Raw genomic sequence first — 24584 nt, forward strand, 5'->3', positions numbered from 1 at the left:
CGGATTTTTTTGGAAAAAAGCTCGACCTATATTCCGGTTTATACGGTACGTGTCTCCACCCTTGCAGCGGACGCGCGTAAACCAAAGCACCCTAGCAAAGAAAGCAGAGGAGTGACAATGCGACTTTGAAAGACACTGATAAGCCGACAGCAGAGATATAGGTAGTGGGAGCGTTGTGAAAGGAAGAACTTGGATCAAGCAGGCGCAGAAAGAGGGTGTTCGGTCATCGCCGTGGGGTTGTGTCGTATGTGTTTTCACATTCGTCGGCGGTTCGATGGGACCTTCAAATCCACGGTCCGCCTGCCAACTAAACTTCGACTTCTCGCGGTTGGCGCGTTGGCGTACTGCTGCTGCGTGGGGCCGTCGAAGGTTAACTCCCGCTCTCGAGTACCCGCCTGCTTGCTTGCGTCTGCTCGGCAAGTGGTCTGGCCCGCGTGAGTGCCTTTGCACGTCAAGCAGCGTCAAACGGGGATTCAGAATAAAGAAAGGTCGGGACGAGGTGGCGAAGCGGTGTAAAAATGGGAAAATGCCAGTTCATCCACACCAAGGTCTGTCGTATGAAGCAGACCGTGCGCACCCGAGCGTCATATCATCGGGATTTTTAATGCATTGTTCCTATGGGGAGTTTGCCGGGACCACGGTGATCCGTCGTAAGAAGCGGGGGGCCGTCGTAAGTTCGGGGGACGTATCAACGGGGTTCCACTGTAATACCATTTTCGTTTGGTCATATCACTTAATTGCCAATAGTTAACACAATGATAACTCTGTTTTTAGTCCTGGCCCATATTACCGTATTTACACGGTTGTAGGTCGACCCCTTTTTTCAAGTTTCACAATCCAATTTTCAGGGGTCGACTTAGAATCAAAATCGAACTTCGTGCTGCTTGTAACGGCAAGAGAAATGAGAAACCAGAGGTGCTACGAGCTGGGGAAAGCTTGACACCCTCGTTTGTACGGTTACGGTTGAAGCGTAGCATTTACCATTGCATACAGTTTGGCGTCAATAAAGCTGATGCCGACTGGAAAGTTGGCGTTCCCGATCTGTGCGCTTTGTCCACTGTACCTAGAGCAGCTAACCTTCCACCAGCACGTTCGGAAGTGTACTGAACGTGATAGGATTGTGCCTACGTCAGCGCCGTGCATTAATAAGGGATTTAGTAATACTCATTTTGTTTAGTAGAGACGAACAAAACGCTTCTTGAATGTGAGTAACGTACTCACGAATCAAAGGAAATCGCGTGCGGCCGCTAGTGTCAGCCACCATGTTGTTTGTTTTAATATCGCGCAGCAGTGCCGCTGCCGCTAGCTTTGATGGGTGTCATCTCGCAGCGATTGTTCTTATGATTGGGAATAAAGCTTCCCGCTCAGCCCACAGCGCATGGTTATTCCGTGTGCTTATACAAAATCTGTTTTTTTTTAACATCTACTGCGTGCACCACGAGCGTATGGCTCTTGAGGGAGCATCGATCATTCATGTAAGAGCCACCGTAGGGGGGGTATTGGTAGTTGATGGAAGAGCTTCTCCTTGCGATACGATTTTCTAGGCGGCCGCATGTTTGTGTTGCCCTGAATCGTCCCATCAGTCATGAGGGCCCTGGGCCGTCACCCCCGGAAAATCTTTTGAAAAGATTTTCGGGGGGTGACGCCTGGGCCCGAAGAATGCTCTCGGCGCTCGTACACAGCAGCGTTCAAACGAGCTGCTTCCTGCACTTGCTTTTTTTTTTTTTTTTTGAGAGAGAGAGAGAGAGAGAGAGAGAGAGAGAGAGAGAGAGAGAGAGAGAGAGAGAGAGAGAGAGAGAGAGAGAGAGAGAGAGAGAGAGAGAGAGAGAGAGAGAGATGCAATTTTGGGGGGGTCGACGTACATTCGGGTCGACTTACATTCGTGTAAATACGGTACGTCACTCTGGGCCAAATACGTCACTGCAGCATGAAATTTGAAGCTTTCACAATATTTCTAGCTTTTTGTCACATCAGAAAAACATCCTTTGTGGCTGGAATGGATCTGAGCGAGTTACCAAAGGCTAGTAGTTCCTTCAAAGTGAACGAAGCTGCATCTTGTCTTCGTAGCCTGTAACTGTCAGTTGTGTCCTGTCAGGGCCAGCCACTCTCACCATGATGTCCAGGTAGAACCTGTAGAGGAACACGAAGTGGAGTCGGCCCAAGGTGCCCTTGACGGCCAGGTCCACACGATCCATTTCCACGTAGCCCAGGGCTCCGCACTCCTCGTACATCGTGAACTCAAAGTCAAGCAGCTCATCCCCGGCTATGGTGAGGATCTGCATAGACGCAGACAACAAAAACACACCAATGCTCAGACTGACGTGCAAGCAGTTTCACCACAGGTCACACCACTGCCCACAAACAGAGGCCGGGATGATGATGCACTGGTTACGAAAACGCTACAGCTAACCACATTCCAGCAACAGGCTCTTTCTATACTTTCGGCCCTGGTGGTGTCAATTGACGCCATCACCTAAAAGTTCCTCTAGCGCATAGAGAACAAAACCAAAACTACTAGTTTTCCGGGGGATTGTTCTTCAGTGGTGGCTGTTGCGATAGATTTCACTGTTGCTTCATTTTAGTGGAGCTGGACGCTAAAAAGAAGAAGAAGCTCCGGTGGAGACGAAATTACGATACGGCGGCTGAAAAAACAGCAGTCCGAGTTTTATTCCCAAGCTCGTAAATCTATAAATATGTGCATTACGAAGCTCATTTTTTGTTTGTAGGTTCATGTGCTCATAAGGTTTAGGAAAATATGTAAAAGTGATATCTCTGCTCAACAGAAAATTTTTAATTGCCAAATGTCCTAATTAATTGCTTCATTACTAAATCTTAATATTTTCCCTCCCAGCTCTATTTTTTTGTTTGCGGGCTTATGAGACCATAAAATTTAGGAACACACACAGAAAACATTGTTTTGTTTGAAATAAAAAAATATCCCCGCATTTCCCCGAGGGGAAGAATGTGAAAGTGCGAATGCACGAGTTGAATTTGCGCGGTTCGGTAATGTTTGCGAAAGAGAGATCACACACACACACACAACTACAAAGAAAGAAAGATGCATTTATTCACAGACACCTATTTGTGTTGTCGTTGTACTTGATTGCTAGAGCGGATCTCAGCTTTGAAATTTCGTGTCAGTACTCCTTTAAGCGGGTGCATTAGCCCTTCTCACGCCCGATTCCTGGCCAATCCCCCACGTGGGTATGTGCCATGTAAGCGGCCAGGCAGCGCGCGCCCATCTCCCCCCGTTGCCAAGGAAGACGAGGAGATTCCTGGCCAATCCCCCACGTGGGTATGTGCCATCTCCCCCCGTTGCCAAGGAAGACGAGGAGCGCGCGCACCCGCAGCTGTTGCTATGTGGACGGACGGCGGTCAACGGAATTCAGGGTCGCTTATAAAGTGCATTCGCACTTAAAAAATCAGGGCTGAAAGGGTTCGGAGTCTGCTGTCAAGGGATAGTGCCCAAGCAGTGCTGGTGAAAGGGAACGAAATGATAGTGCTTACTTCCTTGTGGACGGTTCCCGGTGTCGGATCGTGGATGCCAACGGTCTTGAGACTCAGCCTTGCAACCATTCTCTTGGGATACCACACTATGCCAGCGTCCAAGTCTAGAAAAAAACAGCCATCACCACATGTGTAACTAATACAATATGGAAGCTGTTTATTATTTCTTCCTGTCAAGCTGTCTTGAGAGTCACGTCTAAAGTGTTTTCTCTCGCTGCAAATGCTTTCATGATGGCTGCCAAACTTACATTAAAAAAAATTGTTTTTGCAGGCACATACCTCGGATGTCTATGTCGCAAATGGTCCTGTTCTTGTTGCAGATCTCGAGGCCAAAGCCAGTCAAGGAGGCGTTCATGTCCATGCTCACTATTTCTGTTGATTTCTTGCTGCCTGCAATGGTTTGCGTGAAGTAACTGAGAAGCATAATCAAATTGAAAAAGATGTCACAAAGCACAGAGAATGACACATAATGTCGAGATAATCCAGCTTAAAGGGACACTGAAGTGATATGTAAACATTGCGGGATTACTCGCGCAAATTGTAGCCCGGAGTCCCCAGGCCATGTTTCGACCACTCTGGGCGCGTTTACGCAATTTTATTTAGTAGAAAAATTAATTCGAAAATGCTGTCCTCCTCTCTTTACGCTCGCCCATTTTCTGTGGCGTTTTCGTGTGACGTCAGGAGGTGCCGAGCTCGCAATTGGCTGCGCTACTGCACGGCTCCCCGGCCTTCAGACAGAGTCAGTCGGCCCAGCGTTTCGTCCGCCGGCCGCCGACGGGTCGCCGCAATTCGTTCGCTCAGTTGAAACGAAGCCAGGACACGTTTGTGAATGGAAGAATGTGCGTTTCTTTACTTGGTTAGTTTGTACACTGTATCTAGCTCCAAGTCAAGGTCGCTTCACACAAGCGCTGCACAAGCGCACATGCGACGCTTCGCTGACTGGTACGCCAGTAGGAAAATATAAGGCCTCTTGAAGGCGGCAGAAGAGTCAGCGAAGTCAATATAGGTACTAAGGAAATAAAATCAACTTATATTTTTACCGTACAGCGTAAAACTAGGGTGCGGGAAGCACTTTTTTGCGCTGGGCGAACAACCACAGCGGTCAGCAGCACGACTACGCATCTGCGAACGCTTTTCCGTCTACGAAATGCAATTGCTAGACGTGAGCTATTGTGGAAACTCGGGGTACGCTTACTGCACGAGCGCAATACAACAAATAGTCACCTAAGCTGCTTGAAATGCCAAAAATAAATAAAAGTATAAACGTGTTGTACAATATATACCTTATATTACCAAGGTCGGCTGAGCCGGTCTCGTGGCCTAGTCGTCTGGGGCGCCAGGTGTGTTGTCGCAAGTGTTTTGCAAGTCACGAGTTCGAGCCCCGCGGGTACGTGCTTTTTTTTTTTTGTAAGTTAACTTTTTCGTTTTCTGCCGATGTTTTCCACATTGAGATCACCTTTTTTTTGAGCCGCAACGTTCATGGCTCCACGAACTAGTTCACAGAACGCGCGCAGGCTGGCACTGGCGCGCTAGTTCTCGTTGGCGTGCTGTTGCCATAAGCACCGACTGCTTGCGGGCAGTGGGCACAGGCCAGAATGAACAGACCCTTGGCCTGGCGCGAACACGCTTTTTACGGTACAGGCATGAGTGAGGCAAGCTCCAAATATGGGGGAAAAGCGCATGACATTTGGGCGTCTGCGGGTACACGGAGGGCGTCCATGTACTGCGTAGGCCTCGGCTAGTGAATACTACGATTCCAAGCCGTCCTGGGAGGCTTATCTTTATGCATTTTCACAGCTGACAACATGGCGGAAGCGCGGTACGATGATTACTGAGTTATTGAGAATGCCCATCCAGCAACGCCACCAGTTGCGTTTTACAGAACCGAAACCGAAACCGAAACTTGTTTGGTTGCTCACCTTGGGCATCGTCCAATCACGGTGCCCGCTCCTCCCAACGTCACAGCTTTAGTTGGTGCGGCCGCCGCAAACCGCGCATGGTAGTTTTTCTTCTTTCGCGCTTTGTAAAATAATTACCGATTTGTCAACCGGATAAACGATGAAAACTGTGCTAATTTGAGCCAGTCTACGCAGTGCAAGCAAAAACGGGAGCTTGACAAATTCACTTCAGTGTCCCTTTAAGCTATAACGTAGGCATGCGCATATATTATATGTCGCCTTTGTAGCAAATATGGAGCAAGTAATGATTTCTTTCAAGTAAATTTCCTTTGAAGCGTGTATTTTGAAAAGCATTTGCAAAAGTGGCAGTCGACTGCAGCCACGAACATTACAATGAGAACTCAACTGGCAGTTTATTTTCACCTTCACACATGCGAAAATGCGAAGCACCTTGCAATATCACATTGATGGTCTTGAGAATTGCTTTGCATTTGATACAATGAGCAGTGGTTCGAAACAGGATTTTTTAGCCGAAGCTCCAAATGAAGCCACTGCCACTGTTACACCAGCAATGATGTGACTTCATGGGGGAAGGAACACTAATTTCACTTCATAATTCCTTCTGCTCTCCAATGCAGCAACCACTATTTATACTATGCCAACACTGCTGTAAAAGTGGCTTCATGACTAGCACACCAAAACAAACTAGTGCATTTGCGCTTAGCCTGTCAGCTTTGTCATTTCTGGTCATTTTTTTCACTTCTGTGCATTTCACACCACACGTACCGAAAACATGAAACTAAAAATGAAGTTTTTGCAGCGACAGGGGCAGTGGCCAACCTGGATGGACGCTACTCGCAACCGATTACTTATTTACAATTCACAAGCTAAACGTTTACTTATAGTGGTGAACCAACTTGCCCACCAATGCATTAACGTAGACCAGACCACCCTCAATGTTTGCTCTAATTGTGCTTATTCACATGTGACTGCCTTCAAATGTGCTCACATAACAAATGCATAACCGATACCAACCACAAAAATTTCGGACCATTTTTCGCCATTGAGCAACGAGTGCATCAATCATCTCTCATAACAAAAAAATTGGTGCAATACGTTGTTTACAATGCACCGGCCATGCAGATCCCCTGCAAATGGCTGGCAGGTCATCAAAAACGCTCTCACACCTAACAAGTAACATGCCTTCCAAGCCCATTATTACCTTCCAATACTATTTGTTAATCGACCAGTTTAGAGAAAATCCGAAAAGTGGAGCAAGTTTCTGCGAGGAAAATGTTTACAACCACCTAAAATTCAGCCGAACAGCTGCAAAAAGGAACGCTAAGCAGCTTTTTAAAAAAATTCGCTGTTGAAGAAAAATGCTTTGTGGTCCAGCATTTTTTCATTTCAGGCTGTCAAATTTTCTCTGACCCTTCTCTTCAGGCCAGTGAAGTCCGATTTTCGAAAGATGAGCACAAGCCAGCAGTGGTGCTGACGATGGTCATAGCTTTTCACAATGGAAAGGCGGCAAACAAGCGGGTGCCAAATAAAGATGATGCAGTAAAAGCAAAATTGGATGAAGCAATGGGAGAGCAAAAAAATTTAAGCCGTTCCACTCAATGTGAAAGCTGTCGGAAGTGCAGAGCAGTGATTCTCCATAATGTGCTGTAGCGTCGTTATCCGCTCACTGCTACCACCCAATGCAATTAAAACTTCCCACCTTCGCACTGCTCGCGGGAGTTCTGTTCTTTTTGTGCTTGCTTTTCGTCTCGCACGTGCCGACGTTGCACCACCACTTTTTTCCGCTTACTATCGTAAAAACCAACCAAACATGCATTCCTAACTAAATGAACACGGGTGCTGCCAGTTACTTCTGTATATTTTGCCTCAAATGTACCAGCAGTTTTCTTTGAGCTAAACAACGGGGAGCTGTGTGACAAGCGCCAACAGCTCACGAGTTTCGAATGGTTATGACTATGGCCGGTATTCAATGGCGTGGAATGCATGCAGGCAACCATGCGAGTGCGCCGCCATATCTGTGGCCAAGCGTCTGTTGCTAGGCGACGTTGTGTGCACAGCCCCCAGATCAGGCACCCCTATTCTCCTCCATGCAACCGTGTGAGTGCGCCGTCACTCGTTACATCGGGCTCCGCGGGATGGCGGTACTTGTCCATGTCCGTGGCGCATTGGCCATGTCTGTGGCCGTTTCCAGTGTTGCCAAGCGAAGAAATTGACCACTGAACTTTTCAACGAATACCATCTATATAAATCACTTGGCTTTCGGAGCCTCTGGGTTACGCCGCGATTACATACGACGGAACGCCGTGTGGCTCTACTTGAGTCCAGCGAGCGAGCTACGATGACAAGGTGAGCACCTAAAGTGCTGTGCACTTAAAGGAGGGCTCACGTACCAATGGGCGGGGCCTTGCTGCTCCCCAGAGGCTTTGCCGTGGCCGCCTGCGCCTGCGCCTCAACTGCCTGGGGCTCGGTCGAGGCCCCCCTGTCCCCCTGCATGCCCCCCAGCTGGTCCCTCAGGTGGGTGTACAGGGCGGCCAGGGCGGACATGGACTCCTCATGCAGGATCAGCCGCAGCTCGGACACGTTCAGTGACACCCGCTGCAGCACCGAGCCACGCAGGGACTCAAACTCCGGGTGCTTCTTGTTCGTCTGCACAGCCACGCCCACCAAGGGAAAGGCAGTGGGTCAGGCGAGAACGTCACAACTCTCTCCACCCGCACAGCGAAGGCCCACTGTGGCCGCTACAATGTGTTCTCAGAACAGGCCCGCTTACAGTAACCCTTTCCATACCGGTGAAAAAAAAAAAAAAAAAAAGAAAAATGTACGAAATTTACCGAAAAATGTTTCTCGCTCTATTTGTAGAGCATTTTCTTTCTGAATAAAACAGCACTATTATTTCAATGAAATAACGTTTATTTATCTAACCGTGTAAAAAAAGATCACTCTAAGACAGCTTCCTACGGAACCATTATTTCAATGTAATAACATTCCTTTATTTTTTTATTAGTGTAAAAAAGATTGCTCGAAGATGGCTTCACCGCATGGCAGCACTGTCTTGCAAAAAAGCGCTGTCAGGGCTCCAAAATGACTGATGACGACTACGCTAGTCAGCAGTCATTTTAGTACAAAATCTCATGACGACTATAATCGTCAACAGGAGCAAAAGGGTTAAACGAAGCTTTTTAGAGGTGCAGCAGCGTCTCCTGTCTCCAAGCAACAGGAGACGCCTACATCTCTTGTCGCCAGGTTGTCAAACGATGGTCAAAAAACAAGTGTATAATGAATAAAGCCAGTTTAAAACAAACTAAGATAATAAACAACATGCTGAGCATGACTAACACAATAACTAAACTAACATATTTCAGGGTAGCTAGCAAGTGCTTGTTTTATCGCGGACGAGTGTAGCTCGTCTTTGGTGGGAGTGGTACAACGCACGTGGATGAGGTCAGTTAGTCAAACGAGCCATGAAGACAAAACACAACTTCGTTCAGTTTGAAATAACTAGCCTTTGGTAGCTCATTCAGCTTCATCCCAGCCATGAAAGATGTTTTTAAAGTAAAAAAATGCATAAAATATGAAAGAACTTCCAAATTCCGTGCTATAGTGACGTTCTACGGGCAAGAGTGACATGATATTGGCCAGCACTAAAACCGTAGCTATCAATGTGTTAACCGCGCGCTAGCATTCAACAAAATTCTGCGACGTCATAGAGAACTCACTGGAGTGGCTGGGGAGTCAACACTGCTTCATTCGTTTTCCTTCAATATCGCAATTATTTTCTCGAGACTTGCAATAAAATTGGTATCATTGTTGCTAGGACAAAGCAGCCTTTTTGATGAACCAAGCTGTATTTTGTCTTCGTGGCCCCACTAAGCGAGAATATAGCAACTCTCTCCAGCCACACAGCAAAGGCCCATTATGGCCGGTAAACTGCATTCACAGTACAGCCCGTCTACGTTAACAAGGTCTTGGAAATAAAAAACAAATTTAGATTTCCCTTTTCCTGTTTTCATTGCATGAAATAACTTTTGAGTGCTGGAACAAGAAACATCTGCACGCATTTAAAATGAAACAGCCCAAATGCAGCTGTTCAGTGCTGCTTCAACACTGCCTATCTCCTAGGCATGAGGCAGTGGTCACAACATAGGCAGCACAAAAAAAAAACAGTGAGGAGGAAAAGCCTTTGACATTATTTTTCACATGGATCCGTTGCCTTCCTTGTTTTTGGTTGTTGCTTCAGCACACGAGCAATGAATGTTTGCATGCGTATTTGCCTGGGCAAGATTTCACCTTGAGTGGTGAGAAACGAAGATACAGAACTAAGAGGAACAAAAGGACATGGCACTTTCTTGAGCGCTGTTCAAAAGGTTAGATCTGATAATCGTAGCATGTGGTCTCTGATAACAATCTAAAGCCTGAAATGGTCTTAAAACACCCCCACGATTGCCTTTAAGTTCACTTCCTTGCCTCTTGTAAAGGCAACTTGGGCATGGCACAAAACACAGACGGTTTTTGCTTCCTTGCGCACATCTGGTGAGAGCTTTGTGAGGAGCATTTGAAATAGCTACCATGTTTGGCATCCTTCAAGCATACGCGCTGACACCACTCCTCTTCACACACCCAAATTCCTACTCATTTGCTTATAATCGGCTTTTCACGGCGCTGTGTCGCGTGCTGTCATTAGCATTGCTTTTGTAAGTGCTAAATGTGCTTGTCTTTTTGCCATTTTTTGCCTCCTGTTACAAAGGACTACACTCCCAAAAGCAACAGGTTTGTTTGCAGGGCTTCTCAGGGAAAGCCAGATCTGTCTGTCTGTCTGTCTGTCTGTCTGTCAAAAAGAAAAAAAACAGACAGACAGCTTCACCGTGCCAACTGTGCAATATAGCATGAAGGCAGCATACAATCCTGCTTATGAAGCATTGCCCAGTGCCCCATTGTGGGTATGTGCTCTCTGTGTGTGTTTCAACACTCCTCTAGGCTTCAAAGTATGCACACAAAATTTGGAGTACAGGCACAAATTTTTTGTCGTTGACCCTCCATTAGGCTTGCACAGCAATTGATTCACTGACTGCTTGGCACATGCTCCAGAAGCATCTGTAGCAAGGCACACTGCAGCAGCATACCTTCATGCTCACATGCCGCCCACTCTCCCACAGCGGGTATGTGCCACTCTGCGGGTATGTACCACTCTGCTAGAACAGCAGCAGCAACTTTAGGGTATGCCCCGAACCTTAAGCCTAATGCTACGTTTTGAATGCATGTCACAACCAGTACCAACAGGTCGACGTTAATGAGTCCAATGGGTACCGATGATGAAAGGACGAACGTCCTATGTTTAGGCCCAACGTTTATTCTATGTGGCAGGCACCGTCACATGTACAAGTAGCTGCGGGTAGCGGTTAATAATGTTAGACCCCAAAGCATGACATTATGTTTAAAATCGAGGGCATTGAATACCCATACCACTCTCTTTCTCCACTGCGCACCAACATTTGCACAAGGAAGTCGTACACTTAAAAATACCGGACGCCCCACAATGTGCCTAAGTTTCTACATAAGCGAAATCAGCAAAGGTAGGCTAATGGGGCTTTCACACAAAAAAAGGAAACAGGTGATGCAGCTGTAAACATCTCATAAGCAGAAATTTTATCTGAAAAGCCAGAAACTTGGATAATAATTTATTAGGCGTCTCCTAGAGTCACATAAAGATAAGATACATTAACAATACTTAAATGCAGCAAAGTAAATAGCAATGGCAGCATATGTGGCGTAGCATAGCTAAGTGCAAGCAAAGGTTCAACTTTGCCCCATTGCATGCCTAATTTTAACCGCAGCACCCGCAACAAGACGCAGCAATCCCAGTCACTAGTGCATACAGAGACAAGCGGTGATGGCGATGCTGCAAGGCGGGTAGGCATGTCATCACCTGGGCATAGACGAGGCTGATGGTGTTTCCCGTCTCACGATCAGCTGTCGAGTCGAGGATTTTGAGGGGCCCAGGGCGGTTGGGTGCTGAAATTGAATTGAATGCCTGCATTAGGCAAGCAAGAAAAAAAAAATCGAGCACTCGAAACTACGAGCCGGGGGTAGCAGATTAACACAAATTATGCCGTACTAAGCATATAAAATCGCACCTTGTTCTTGCGATTATCTGATACAATTTATTGGGCTTTATATAACAAAACGCCCCCGGCGGCAAAATCGCTGGCAAGCAAAGACATTTCACGCCATTTAGACAAAGGTGCAGTTTTCATCTGAGCGACACATACCCATTCACAAACACCAAATTTCGTTCTACGCTATAACCAAAACCATACGGCAGAGGAATGATGACCCTCTATACGGTCTATTCTTCCTCTGTAAACGAAGAGAAGACAAGGCTCCTCAAGAAGTGACTCTCATAGGCTGATGCTTCAGAGAATTAGCAACACCTGAAGGATAGATAAACTGTGCACCACTCCCCTTGCAAGAGGCACCTCTCCAATGGTTGAGGTTAACCATGTCCCACACTCCAGTGCCACTGTTTCTCTCTTTTGTAATCTTAAGGAGGTAAAAGCTAGTGCGAAACCCTTCCCACCCTGAAAGTCCATGTGCTGGAAGACAGTCCTCTTGAGGTGCACGCGGCAGATCATGTCCAGTGGCCGCATCTCCACTTCCAGCTGGAGCTGGTGCGCTTGGAAGAGCACCACGGGCTTCAGGGCACCCTGAACCATTTGCGAGATATCCAGGGCCACCTGAAACGTGATGATAAATGCGTTGGCACTTAATTAAGCATTTATTGGAGCACTGGGAACTCTCAAAGTGCTGTGCCTAGTAAAGACATATGCACTGGAAACAGTTACGTTAGGGTCAAACGCTCTCATTTCTCCCTCCCCAGTCCTTCAAATAGTACTGCATTGAGACTCTACTATACCGCATTTCCCAATGTACAATATGCAGCTTTTTTCCACAAGGTGTTCATCACTGTGCCCAATGCGACACACCTATCAACAAGACGGGCCACCTATAGACCGGAAATGTCTTATTCTTCCTTTTACCCGTTTTCTAACAATTCAGTTTTTTTCTTTAAAGGGACCCTGCAACACTTGCCATCGACTACTATACTCGGTTACAACTCAAGAACGGCACCACCTCATGTAGTGTATCACTCTGCCAAAGCGCCGGACCCGTGACGTCAGTGCGCGCACGTTTTGAAAGGGGTTTGCTATGAATGCGTGATATCGTCTGCCTTGTCTCACGCAGTTTGTTTGTCGTCACTGGGGTCGTTTATAAGCATATTAAGTCCAAAAAATCATGGGAACGGCTCACGCCATGTTCAAGATATTCCCAGTAACGCCCTACTTGCGCCACGCGGAGAAACATCCGGCTACGGTGATAAGGCACAGCGGCAACTTGCGGTGCCGTTCTTAAGTTGTCACCGAGTATAGTAATGTATTTTGGGATAAAGTCTATTGTCCCAGAAATCTCCTCCCACAAGAATTATGAAAATCCGTTCACAATTAACGAAACTACGCGCGATGAGAAATCGCGCATAATCGTTCCCTCTGTACTCAACCGCGGACAACGCGATGAAAGCTGCGCGCTCTCTCCCGGAGAGGGGGCCGGCTCGCGGCGTTCTCTTCAGCGGCCTTCGATATATCACATGCCGGGTAGTTTTCTCCTTTTCTCAGCAACGCGGAGGGGCCTATTTCCGGTCTGGTGCCACAAAAAAGCAGGCATGGGTGCCTGCTCGCAAGTGCGCGCTCGGGCTGGTAGGGCGTTTTTGGAGCAATAAACGTTTGTAGTCGAGTGGTCCCGTTGAAAGGGAAGTATTGAGCTCATCACTCAAACTCCGCGCGCACTCAAAACACAAAAGAAACGGCAAAACTGTGCCTACAGGTTCAGGCATAGAAGAGGTTCGTACACAGCGATGACGACAACGGAAATGGGAGAATCTAGCCGCGAAGTTGACCAGTGACAGCCGATTGGGCAGCCATGGCCTATGTGACGTCTCTTAGGCCATGCCAGGGGTTGCATAATGAGGACAACTGAAGAGAGAGCGGTTGGTTTTTCCGCGTCTTTCACAATGATTTGCGTGCTCACCGCTTCACGTGCACGTGTAATATTTGGCTCAGGTATTCCTGGCAGTGTAATCTAAACGTCGCGCAGGTTTACTTGCACTGCTCAAAGAGTGTTGCAGGGTCCCTTTAATAGCAACACCCCCACACGGGATGTTTTCCAGTGTTTTCCCAATAAGATTTTCTGGTTTAACTAGCTGAAGTTACACCTGGTCTATGAAGTGCCCTGTAGTGAAGGGCTACGGATTACTTTCGATTAGTAGTACATGGGGATCTTGAACGTGCACACAAATCTCGACACACAGGCATTATCGCTTCTCGCCTCCATCTGAAAAGTGGCCACTGAGGCCAGGATTGAAGCTGCACCCTTGGGCTCAGCAGCACAATGCCTTAGCCACTGCCAATGCTGGTACATCATCTGAAAACTCTTGTGGGGCAAAATTCCACTCGCAACAAACTCCACTTACAAGCTACACGCCTGCCCCTGCACACACAGCACCTCTGTTATTTCGAAGTTCAGTTCCAGGTCGGTCGCATCCGAATCTACGTTAGGCCCGCCTTCGGTGCTAATGGAGGACTGTTCGCCCTTGGGAACCACACGAAGAGCAGAGGTTGTGCTGATCTTGGTCGGAAGGTCAGCCTCCTGCGCAATGAAACGGGCAAGAAAAAAAGATGACGAGTGTTGAGAAGGACACAGCCTACACATTCCGCCCTTCCTGAGGCCAAAATTTCCACAGATATTGACTTATTTGAAGTTTACTCTGATTACACCGTCTTACACAGACACTGATCATGACGAGTGGACCGTTCCCCTTTCCTTACCGGTGCTATGATTACTGGAGCTGCCTCCACAGCCAGAGCTGACGAGCTGGCTTCGACCGTAGGGATGCTATTGAGGACTTTCAGCACTTGCACCAGCTTGAAGTCGGTTACCGAGACACGCAGGAGGGGAAGTTTTCCGCCCACACGCACTCTGCAACAAAGCACAACATGGTGAGCAGCAAGGCCTACAGCGAAACGAGAATGTTCACTCTTGGGACAATGAACACCTAAGTCGAAGTAACGAGAAAACGTATGTTGTCACGCACATTTGAAACATTTCCCACAAGGATCAATGCCTCAGCCTTTTTTCTTCACAAGAACACAACTGCTAAAAAACAAAAGACGGCCAATCACACCCAAACTGGCTCTAAACAATGCAAGGGCCTCATTGATTGTAAGCTGTGGGTGTCGGGTAGGATTGCCACCTCCCCGAGAAAGGGGGGGGGGGGGGGGGGGGAAACGGACCTTTGGGAGGAGCTGGTATATAGAATGTTTAATTTGTGTTGAAAAAAAGACACAATGTGTTTGACATGTAGCGTCATTTATTGTGGCGTTCTCTTGAGGAGAAATCAACATGAAGTTTGTACTGAAAGTGATTGAGAGCTTGTTATTGCTCTGTATGTGCTTCACTGAAAAGTAACCGTAATTGCTGAACGCAGCGGCAGCATTTCATTGTTTTGTTCCTCCCTTAGGTCCCCGTCCATCTCGGGCAGCGCGCTCGCCCGCGTATTTTCTCCGCTCGCGTGTCTTCGCGCTGCTTGTCGACACATATTTATTGTCTTAGTTGTTGAATTGATGCTTATGAACGCCAAAACAGACATAAGCACAGCACAAGGGCCAAAAAACTGGCCAATGTTGGCCGGTTTTAAGTACGGACCAGCAACCAGCCGGCTGTTGAAAAAAAAAAACCAGTCGGACTGGTCCAAAACTGGGCAGGTGGCAACCCCAGTGTCGGGGCTATAAATGGACTGTATTACATGGCTAGCAAGCTAGAATACGAGAACCAAAGCCCCGATCCCCACCGCGGTATTGCGGGGACGCTGCTGAGGATCCGTTCGACTCACTGGGAGGCGCCAAGGCGATGTCAACAAGCCAGGCTTTATTGGTCGGCCATAATATGAAACACACACTGGACAGGCTGCCTATGATTGGGTGGGAGACGGAGCTTCCTCGAGCTCAGTAAGCCGTCCATGGCTGATGACTCGGTCCATCTCCTGAGGGTATACTCGCCTCACCTCGGGGTCCCATTAGCTCCTTTGTCTGACCCGCAAGGTTTCAGACCTCAATAGAAAACCACTAATCAGAGCAATCCTGCTTTCTGACATAACCTCGGTTGCGCGAGAAGGGTCTCCAGAGGGGGAGGAGAGTGCCGGCGGGGAAGCCGGCCATTAGGGGGCCGGTGCTTCGAGTGCAGTGATCGCCGATGGAGAAGCGCATGCTCGTGTAGCTTCGCCGCCGAGGTGGCTTCCTCATGTCGGCGGCACCTGGCAGTTAGCCTGAATTGCACTGTACGGTAGGCATGGTAACCAGTGCACTGCACATGCAAGGGACGCACGCACTTTGTTGACTAGGTGGTGTCCCTGTGTCAGGGGTGCCGGGCAGTTAGCCCTAATGGCACTGCACAGGTGGCATGGGGACCCACGTGGTCCCCACAACACACAAGAGGAAACTCTTTTGCTTGTAAGCACTCACCTCCAACGTCACCCCCCATCTAGAACCTCTTCTTTGCTGAGGACCACTGGATAAGAACACAGATTCACCAGCACTGTTCGCACGTAAAATGGTAAAGTTTCTGTGGCATGAACGAACAAACTTCACCGGATTCCTTCAAGAAATCCAACGGCACCTCTATCCCAGAAGTGTGACCCCGATGTTGGTACAACTCACTTTTGCAAAGTGCACAAGGTTCAAGGTGCACTTACTTGGCCAAACGCACGTTGTCTGCAATGATGCACTTGTGGATTTCCACCAAGATGTCGGTAGGCTGCAGGACATGCAGTTCGGAGTTGCTGCTCCGCAGTGCACTTTTCCACGCTTGCCCTGAAATTACAGCCCACAGCAAAGCTGTTGTACCCTACCAAAGAAGCCTTCACTGCAGTAGTTACTTGCCTCTCTCGATTCACCAACCACTCGCTTCACCATCCTCACCAACCCCCCGGTGACAGCGGAGGAATCGGCAGTGGTTCTCACCCTCACCACTCAAGCCCCTTCCCTCATGAGAATTCTCACCAACTCCTAACAAGCACACTGCAACTTTGCCAAGGGCACTATCTCTAAGTCCACACTGTAAGTCTCACAGAAGAAGGCCCCCACACAACCCGTACCACAGCTGTGGACCCCAGCCCACACTGGCATAGGCGGTAATGAGGTGGCCCACCACCAAGCCCGAGCACTGGCCACCCGAGTAGGCCCCTTTTTTCCGCCTAACCATGGTGTCCCAATGGCTTCTCAGTATGCACTTTTAACATATCAAGAAGTCGCCCAGCCCTACCGACTCCTCCGCAGTCGCCTCCTACAAACGCACTGCTTCCACCACAGAACCAAGCTTACACACACGCACACCCACACAAGTTTCCAACACCACACTGCCCGCGTTAACACAGATGAGATACCCACTTTCATATGCTCTGTGAGTGTCCAAACAACCGATTTCCCGGTACCCCAACCCCTCCACTAGGAACAGGCCTTGGTGAGCTCGGACATGGTGGTTCAGGAAACTCTGACCGCACGGGCCCTTGCAGTCGCCGAAGCTATAGGCCTTGGTTGGCTATCCCTCCCCTAAATCCCAGTTGCAAGAAATAAAGTGCTCTCTCTCTCTCTCTCTCTCTCTCTCTCTCTCTCTCTCTCTCTCTCTCTCTCTCTCTCTCTCTCTCTCTCTCTCTCTCTCTCTCTCTCTCTCTCTCTCTCTCTCGCGCGCGCGCACGCGCACGCACGCACGCACGCACGCACGCACGCGCACACACACGCACGCACGCACGCACGCACGCACACGCACACGCACACGCACACACACACACACACACACACACACACACACACACACACACTACAACAACACAACAATGACAATGCCCCACAAGTACAATGAAGAAAACGAGACCGAGGGGCTTCAGAAAGCCAGGCTATGATGGAAAGTTGCAGTGGAAGTGTGCCTCTTCACTGTCGAAATTATGCGCTTATTATTAACATTAGAGTGTTTATTGTTAAATCAATATATTACAGGCTCTTACAGCCCTGTAAAATTTAGGGATGAATTGTCAGGGTCACTGAATACGACAGCACTAACCTGGAGGGCACACCACAACTTCTGTAGCAGTCACTTGAATGGTGTATTTTTCATACGCCTGGGAGATCATTGCTTGCATAACTTCCGACTGCAACATTGACACAAAGGAAGGAGTCATTTTCCAAGGCAGCCAAATGCAAAAGTCACACCCCGCACCAGGCCCTGAGCCAGGAAACCTATTTTAATGTGGGCAGACAAGCCACCACTATTTCAGCAGTGCACCAAGCTCTCCGTAATTATTTCCGGTAAAAATTGGCATACTCAAATTCCAAAGGTATTTTAATATTTTGATCCAACCAGTTGGTCTTCTTGCATCGTATAAAAACACAAAAATTATAGTTTAGAGCACAAAGCACAAAGGAGGCACATTTCTTTTTTCGTATCTTTTACATCAATAACATTCATACGAAGACCTCTAAATGCCCCTCCTGATTTGCCTTCGCAGAACCTATCTCTCACTAAAAAACATACACACTGCCATGGAGGTGTTAAGGTGACATTGTTAAAGGAGCGCTGACACAGTTATTTTTTTAGGGGTGAAGCCCCTTAGGGGCTGGGGCTGTTGGCGTCTCCTGTCGTCATCATAATCATTGTTCATCTTATGTAGTCACGGTACTAAAACACCAAGAAACTCGCTTACGCCTCGCGCTAGAACGTAATGCGTTCTGAAAAAACACCACGACACTCGTTCCCGCCTCACGCTTGAGCGCTTCGTGCTTCAAAGACAAGAGACTTTTACAGCAAAGCTGCATACTTCTCAAAAACACCAAGGCACCAAGAATACACTTGTACATTGCATGCTTCCCCCATCACCAGGTTTTATGTTAGTGGAGATGGCTCGGGATTTTTTTTTTATTTGGTACCTATCAGCCCAATAATCATAGGATGGCACAACCGAGGGCTGATCATAGCTCTTCGATGTAGGCAGTTGTGAAGCTCCGCCTCAAAAAAACAGCCCGCAACTCGACCCCCCCCCTTCCTTTAGATCGTACGCACTATCTAAAAAAGGAACTAATTATTCAACGTTAAATTTTGTTTGAAAGGTGCATAATTTTTTTATTTTTGTACTTTCCTAAGTTATTCATTGCTTCCTTAGCTGTGGTTTTTGTTTAGGATTGCATCTGCATCTGCGAAACGGCCTTGACAGATTGGCACTGGTGTGGGCACTCCGGCACAACACAGGTCCGATCTAAAGTACTAAATTTGCAGTTGTCGCTCAGCCTAGATCACACTATATGCCAAAACTAATCCAATAGCTGATCAAGTGATTCTAATTAATCCCTTCAAGCTTGCCCAAAGCAGTCAAAGTGAATTTTTAGCTCCTTTTTTTCGCCGCCGAAAGACCGCAGATGACGCGCCGCAGACAACAATCTGCAGGGGATAACACATCTCGTTGACTACACGGCCGCATTTTTTACACATTTTTTTACTAGTCTTGGTTTAAATGCGTGTAAAACACTTGCGTGGTTGAGCATGTTGGGCTTCCTTGGCACAACAAATTTACGTGAGCACCCAAATACCATTTTCCGTCTAGATCGTCGTGCAGCGAACGACGTTGTATATTCAGAACAGTGGACCAATCGTAGGGCCACTTTTTGATGCATGGGGCCTATTGGGAGTTCTGCAACGCCTATATAAAGTAACTCTGGGGCTGATCCCAGCACAATAATGTTACAAGAGCACTAAGCACCTTCAGCTCTAACATTAGGTGACATTAACGTTGAGTCTAACAATGTGTCACGCAACGTCAAATTCGTACATCAAGCTGCGGGTTTTGGTCAACGATTAACGTTACAGCTCAAAACATAACATTAGGGCTTCACTGAATTCGCTGTGAGCTTCCGACAGCTGCTGTGATCAATCACAGGCCAATCCACCCTAGTGGGTATGTTCATAGGCTTGCATTCACTATTAACATTAGGGCAACGTTAACTGTGCGCATACAGTGAAACATCTTTGAAACTGCTCCTGCCTTGAAGCTCTCAGACAGCGTGTAGTTCTCTACCCCTTTATATACTAATAAGGCCAGCGGAACCATGTGTTGAAGACACAGGCAGGCCTTTTTTTGCACAGGTGGAAGGCCCACGTGCGCAACAAGCAGTACCTCGGTGCTGCCAGACTTGACCAGTTCCCGAACGGTGGGTGCCTTGCGGCTTCTCGGCACGCCGTGAACACAGAGCTGACCGAAGCTGATGACCAGGAGCAGCTTGTTGCTGCAGAGGGGGAAAAAAGACTACGGTCACAATCAGGACCAGCCGCCATCGGCCAGTCATAGTCAAGTGTTCAACGAAACTTTGTCCGGTCAGGGGTCATATTTGGAGTACATATTTGGATCATATCCAATTTGGGTCATATTTGGAGGATTGTGAACAAGGAACATGTATGGGCTCCAAAACGTCAAATTTTTTCCTTTTGACTCGGTCAGTGACCGCGATTTTATACTTCATCAGCCAGTCACCGTGCTACCCGTTCTGTGGCGTCTTTCCGACTGCTGCTCCCTTTATCCTTTGCTTAAACGTTTACAAAGACTTTCATATCTGCAATGCAGGCTTCTTTAGCCTAGTTTCGTGGATCACAGAAAGAAAACACTTCAAGACTGACCTCAGAAGCCTTGGAGTGTGAGCAGTGTGTCCTAGTCTCTCGTTTGGCAAGTGTACCTGCAACTCTCAAGCTAACCTGAAGCTGAGTCTACTGTGCCTTAAGTTTCCGTGCATGACATGCATTGCTTCTATTTTTCTAATTCTAATTTTTTTAATTCATACGAGGTGGTGTCCAGCGCAATTCCTTCACCGCGCAAGCGGCGAGCACTCACTCCTTCTTGCGGCCCCCCTCGTAGATGACCAGGTAGGAGGGCTTCAGGTCCACCCACACCTCGAGGGCCTTGCGCTGCTCGATGGCGTGCTGCAGCCCCGTGGCCGACATGGCCTTGATGTCATTCAGCTTCGACACCGCCTGTGCCTGCAGCCTGGGGGGCGCAGGGGTGGGGGAGACGTACATGGCAGCGGCTGGCAACCCAAAACACACGTGCACACACACAACTCAGTGACTAAGGGTGGCCAAGTCTACTTTGACTAGCCTTTACGCACTACTGCACTCTTATACAGTCAAACCCGGCTAAAACGAACCCGGATAGAGCGAATTATGCTATATATCGAACAAAAATATTTCAGTTACAGAAATACATGGGGAAAATATTCCTTATAACGAAGTTCACATCCGATATATCGAACTCTGCGCGCCTAGAATGGCTGCCGAAATGCATGGTCTTGAAGCGGATTGGCCACGACCACGGAGCAAGAGCCGCGACTGAGACATTGCGCCTCGCACGGAGTAACGTGATGCCCGACACTTTCCGTAACTGTTTCCAACGCGCAGGACTCACGATGGAACCCGCCAATTCCGCGAGTCCGGACCAAGACAGCAGCATCGGTGAACTGTGGGAAGAGCTCGCCAGCGTTCCCGATGATGTCGCGAGTGAAAGCCGTCCGACGCTTACAATGAAGCGCTTTCGTCAGTCGATGTGCTCCGCCAATGCTTTTTTAGATTTTGAAGGACGCGGACTCCAACTGGTGCAAACAATGTTTTGTGTAGGGAATGCTATGCTAGTTGCAGCCGCCAAACAAGAGTGAAAACAAAAATCACCGCTTTTTTGCAAAGTAGGCAGTTAAGGCGGAAAGTAGCTTTATTATTTGCAATAAATGGATTATTTTGTGTATGGTAATGGCTAATTTACTGTGTTCGTTTCTGCATGCGGGGATGGCGGAGTTGGGAGGGGGTGGGTGGCTCCCGCGGATTGCGAACTCGTAACAATAGGTTCGTTATAAGCGGGTTCGGCTATATCGAACTATTGGCTATATCGAACTAATCGCAGTGCATATTTCAGTTCGCTACAAACGGATTTGACTGTATGCGTTTTGAATTCCAATCTCTGCCCCTTTATGGCTGGCGTTACTTTCAAGTGCGTGTTTGTGGCACTGCCTCTTAACAGTACAAGGATATAGCACAGCACAGTGTGTTGCCTCCAACTTGGCCTTATTTGCTCTTATCACGGTTCCTCTGCATTACTTTAGCCTTGTAAACGTAACTTATTGCGTCATCTTTCGCTGGTGCACCCCTCACAAGGCTTGTTGGCTGACACATACAAACTGCAAACTTTAGCCACCAAAGCAGCTGCAGGCTGTGACAGCTGCTGCCTGAACTGACAGCCTGAACTGATGCTTAATATAAGGCAACCCCAGCTGAATAGCAAGTCAAACCCCTCACAGTCAATAGTGCAGTGGCCACTGAAAATGTTGCACGGGGAGACATCAACAGCGTTTATATAACAGTGACATTAGCTTCCATACCTGATTGGCACTCTTGCTATTTTTAGACGATGCAACGGCAACTGATGTCTAATTGCAGTACAAGTTATTACAATGAGTGCTTGATGCCTGCAGTCCGAGACAGAATGGTTCTCATGCAATGGCAGAAACTAAGCACTTACTGCCCAGCATTGATGCCTCCCTTATACTTTTACAAGCTTCCATATTTACACATTCATGCTACCACAACATCAAAGGGCTCACTTGTCAAGGGAAGCCTGCTCTGGTGGTCTGAAAACTTCCACTAAAGCAGAGATGACAGCCTGGAAACAAGAAAAAAGAAAAAAAGAAGTAACGTTACTAGATAAAGAAAAAGCAGGAGACAAAAAAAAAACATATCAATAGAGATGAAGTGACAAAGGTATTTCAAGGGCACCCTTGTTTGTAATAAAACCAGAAAGGTTAGTTGCATATGCCCAAGCTATGCTTTTGCCTTTCTAGCTAGACTAACCACCACTTTCCGTATTTTTACGGAAAAAAAAAGGACTTGGCATTTTCTTTCCCCAATTCTAATAAAAAAAAAAACAGGTTTTAAGCATTCAGGACAACACTTACACCCAGGTACCGCTTGAATTGTTGATATCGTGCATTGTTGTCAAAGCTAAACCGCTTTTGCATAGAGTGGCAGCAATGTACACGTGCAGGTACCTTTACAGTACACATGCACCTCCGTTCACCACAAAGCACAAAGCTCCAATCGGACATAGGCTACACACAAAACAATGACGTACTGAATCGTAGACCATCTCCACGGGTTCTGCGACGAGGCGCACTCGCTGGTCGCACTTGTCGTCGATCGGATTCGTCTCGAACAGGAATTCCAGGAGAGTCGTCTTTTTCTCCTTGTCCTGGGCAATTTCCGACGAGATCAGCGTGCAGCAGTTCGTACGTTCGTCGGGGAAGCCAAGGATCCTGAATTTGTCAATCTTGGACTCCAACCTAAAAAAGCAAAAAAGGAAAAAGCGATGTCGAAGAAGGTACCCACCTCTCTGTAAAGTGCACACTTGAAGCATGAAAGAAGCCCTGTATCCAAGTGCACTGTATTCGCCAAAATATAACACGAGTTTCTAAAATTGCATTCTGGTTATTATACTGTGCTCTGACACTGAGCTACAAATATAACGAGATCATCATCATGAAATACAATACGTTTCAGGTTAGAACCGAATATCAATCACCCAATGTAATTTTGCTTAAGAAAATAGGAAAAAAAAAAAAGAACTGCCCCTTTATCGAAATGACAATGATGGGGGACTGCAAAGCTTCCCAAAATCAAGGCCAACACCAAACGAACCAACCCAGAAACGAGCACCTGCTTTTTCTTTTTTTCTTTTTTTATCGGGACACTTTACTCGGGTGGTATTCTCCATTTTGTCCATTTTGAAAATGTCCCTTTTCCGTCGGTTTATTGTGACGTACTTCCAGTTGTAGGTGGGCTTTGGGTTGAATTTCGCGCAAATGTTCTTGTAAACACATTTGAAATGACTACACCTATTTTAAACTATCTTTTATCTGCTTATTGTTCCGGCAGCAAACTGACAACAAGGTGACGAAAAATTGCCTGCACCTAATCATCTGCTCCGAGAAACCGCCGCTCATAGCTCTGCCGTGCTTGCAGGGAGTCACATCCGGGTGTTCGCTTTTAGCCAATCATGGCTTGCTCAAGACGGACACTTTTGAAACGGACACAAAACGGACAAAACACGAGAATACCGCCCCTGCACAGCGATTGTGCTCTCTAGTGCTTTACTGATACAGACAATCCATGGCTTTCCCTAGCATTCAACCATCGTTGTCGTTAGACGGAGGGGTACACTTTCTGCCTAATTTTACATATCCATGCACACCCCTCTCCAAATCCAAACTGCTTCAGCCGGGCCAGAATTGCACAATTGGATATACGTCGGCTTGATAAGGCGAGGCTGAAAGCTTCACTTTAAAGAAATCATTTATTTTGCTCTTGGGAATACAAGTTCCCAATCTTACTGCTAATAATGGCACGGTTCTTTAAATCTTCCTTTTTTTCCAGTGAACAGAAGGCTGTTTTCATAAATAAAACCAATGAAATACTCAAGATCTCGCAACAAGTTAGTTGCAACCTTATGAAAATTAGAAAAATTTCAAGACAGATGAAAAAACATGTTTTTTCTATTTCTAATGCACTAATGAGCTCATTTTCTCAGCATCCTTTAATTCCCGTTCACAACAAACGCTTACTTGATGGCTTCCGTTCTGGGTCTTTCTTCGAAACTCACGGACATGTCGTCCAATATGACCTGCACAACGGTCGTTTTCCTGTGCAGAGAAGGCAAAAAGTATTGCATGGAAACAATTTCAAATAGATGAAGACATTACAGTTGTGCATGCAAATGAAGAAAAAAAAAAGTCAAGTGTGAGACTGAAGGTGGAAGACACACACTTGGGTGCAACTCAGTCAATCAGTCGCACTGTATGTTAACTGTTGTAAAACACTCTTCCTTCTTTCTGCCTACGACTACAAATGACAACTTTTTCATTCTAACATTGTGACTGCCTGTTTCATTCCTGTTGTACCTTATTTCGCAGAGTGGTATACATTCCTTATGGAAGTTAATGATCCTTACTGCGCATATTGCTGCGACCCTTTCTCGGG

General features: G+C 47.3%; 1 protein-coding gene across 3 annotated transcripts in view; it reads right to left on the reverse strand.

Annotated features, from left to right (window-relative positions):
* Vps13 (vacuolar protein sorting 13C) overlaps positions 1-24584 on the reverse strand; it is a 123427-nt gene that overhangs the window by 78405 nt on the left and 20438 nt on the right. For all 3 annotated transcript variants that reach the window (XM_077707058.1, XM_077707056.1, XM_077707057.1), the window contains exons 15-29: positions 24170-24247; positions 22684-22891; positions 22157-22215; positions 20401-20553; positions 19693-19801; positions 17589-17676; positions 16225-16342; positions 14303-14453; positions 13980-14123; positions 12001-12157; positions 11350-11435; positions 7817-8072; positions 3787-3897; positions 3508-3611; positions 2112-2276 (exon numbers count right to left, since the gene is read on the reverse strand). In XM_077707058.1, the coding sequence (XP_077563184.1) occupies positions 2112-2276; positions 3508-3611; positions 3787-3897; positions 7817-8072; positions 11350-11435; positions 12001-12157; positions 13980-14123; positions 14303-14453; positions 16225-16342; positions 17589-17676; positions 19693-19801; positions 20401-20553; positions 22157-22215; positions 22684-22891; positions 24170-24247 (1987 nt within the window). The remainder of the gene's footprint in view (positions 1-2111; positions 2277-3507; positions 3612-3786; positions 3898-7816; positions 8073-11349; positions 11436-12000; positions 12158-13979; positions 14124-14302; positions 14454-16224; positions 16343-17588; positions 17677-19692; positions 19802-20400; positions 20554-22156; positions 22216-22683; positions 22892-24169; positions 24248-24584) is intronic.

Source organism: Haemaphysalis longicornis, unplaced genomic scaffold (genome assembly GCF_048455015.1).
Source record: "Haemaphysalis longicornis isolate Haplotype H1 unplaced genomic scaffold, Haemaphysalis longicornis Haplotype H1 scaffold_4, whole genome shotgun sequence".
NCBI classification, from domain to species: Eukaryota; Metazoa; Arthropoda; class Arachnida; order Ixodida; family Ixodidae; genus Haemaphysalis; species Haemaphysalis longicornis.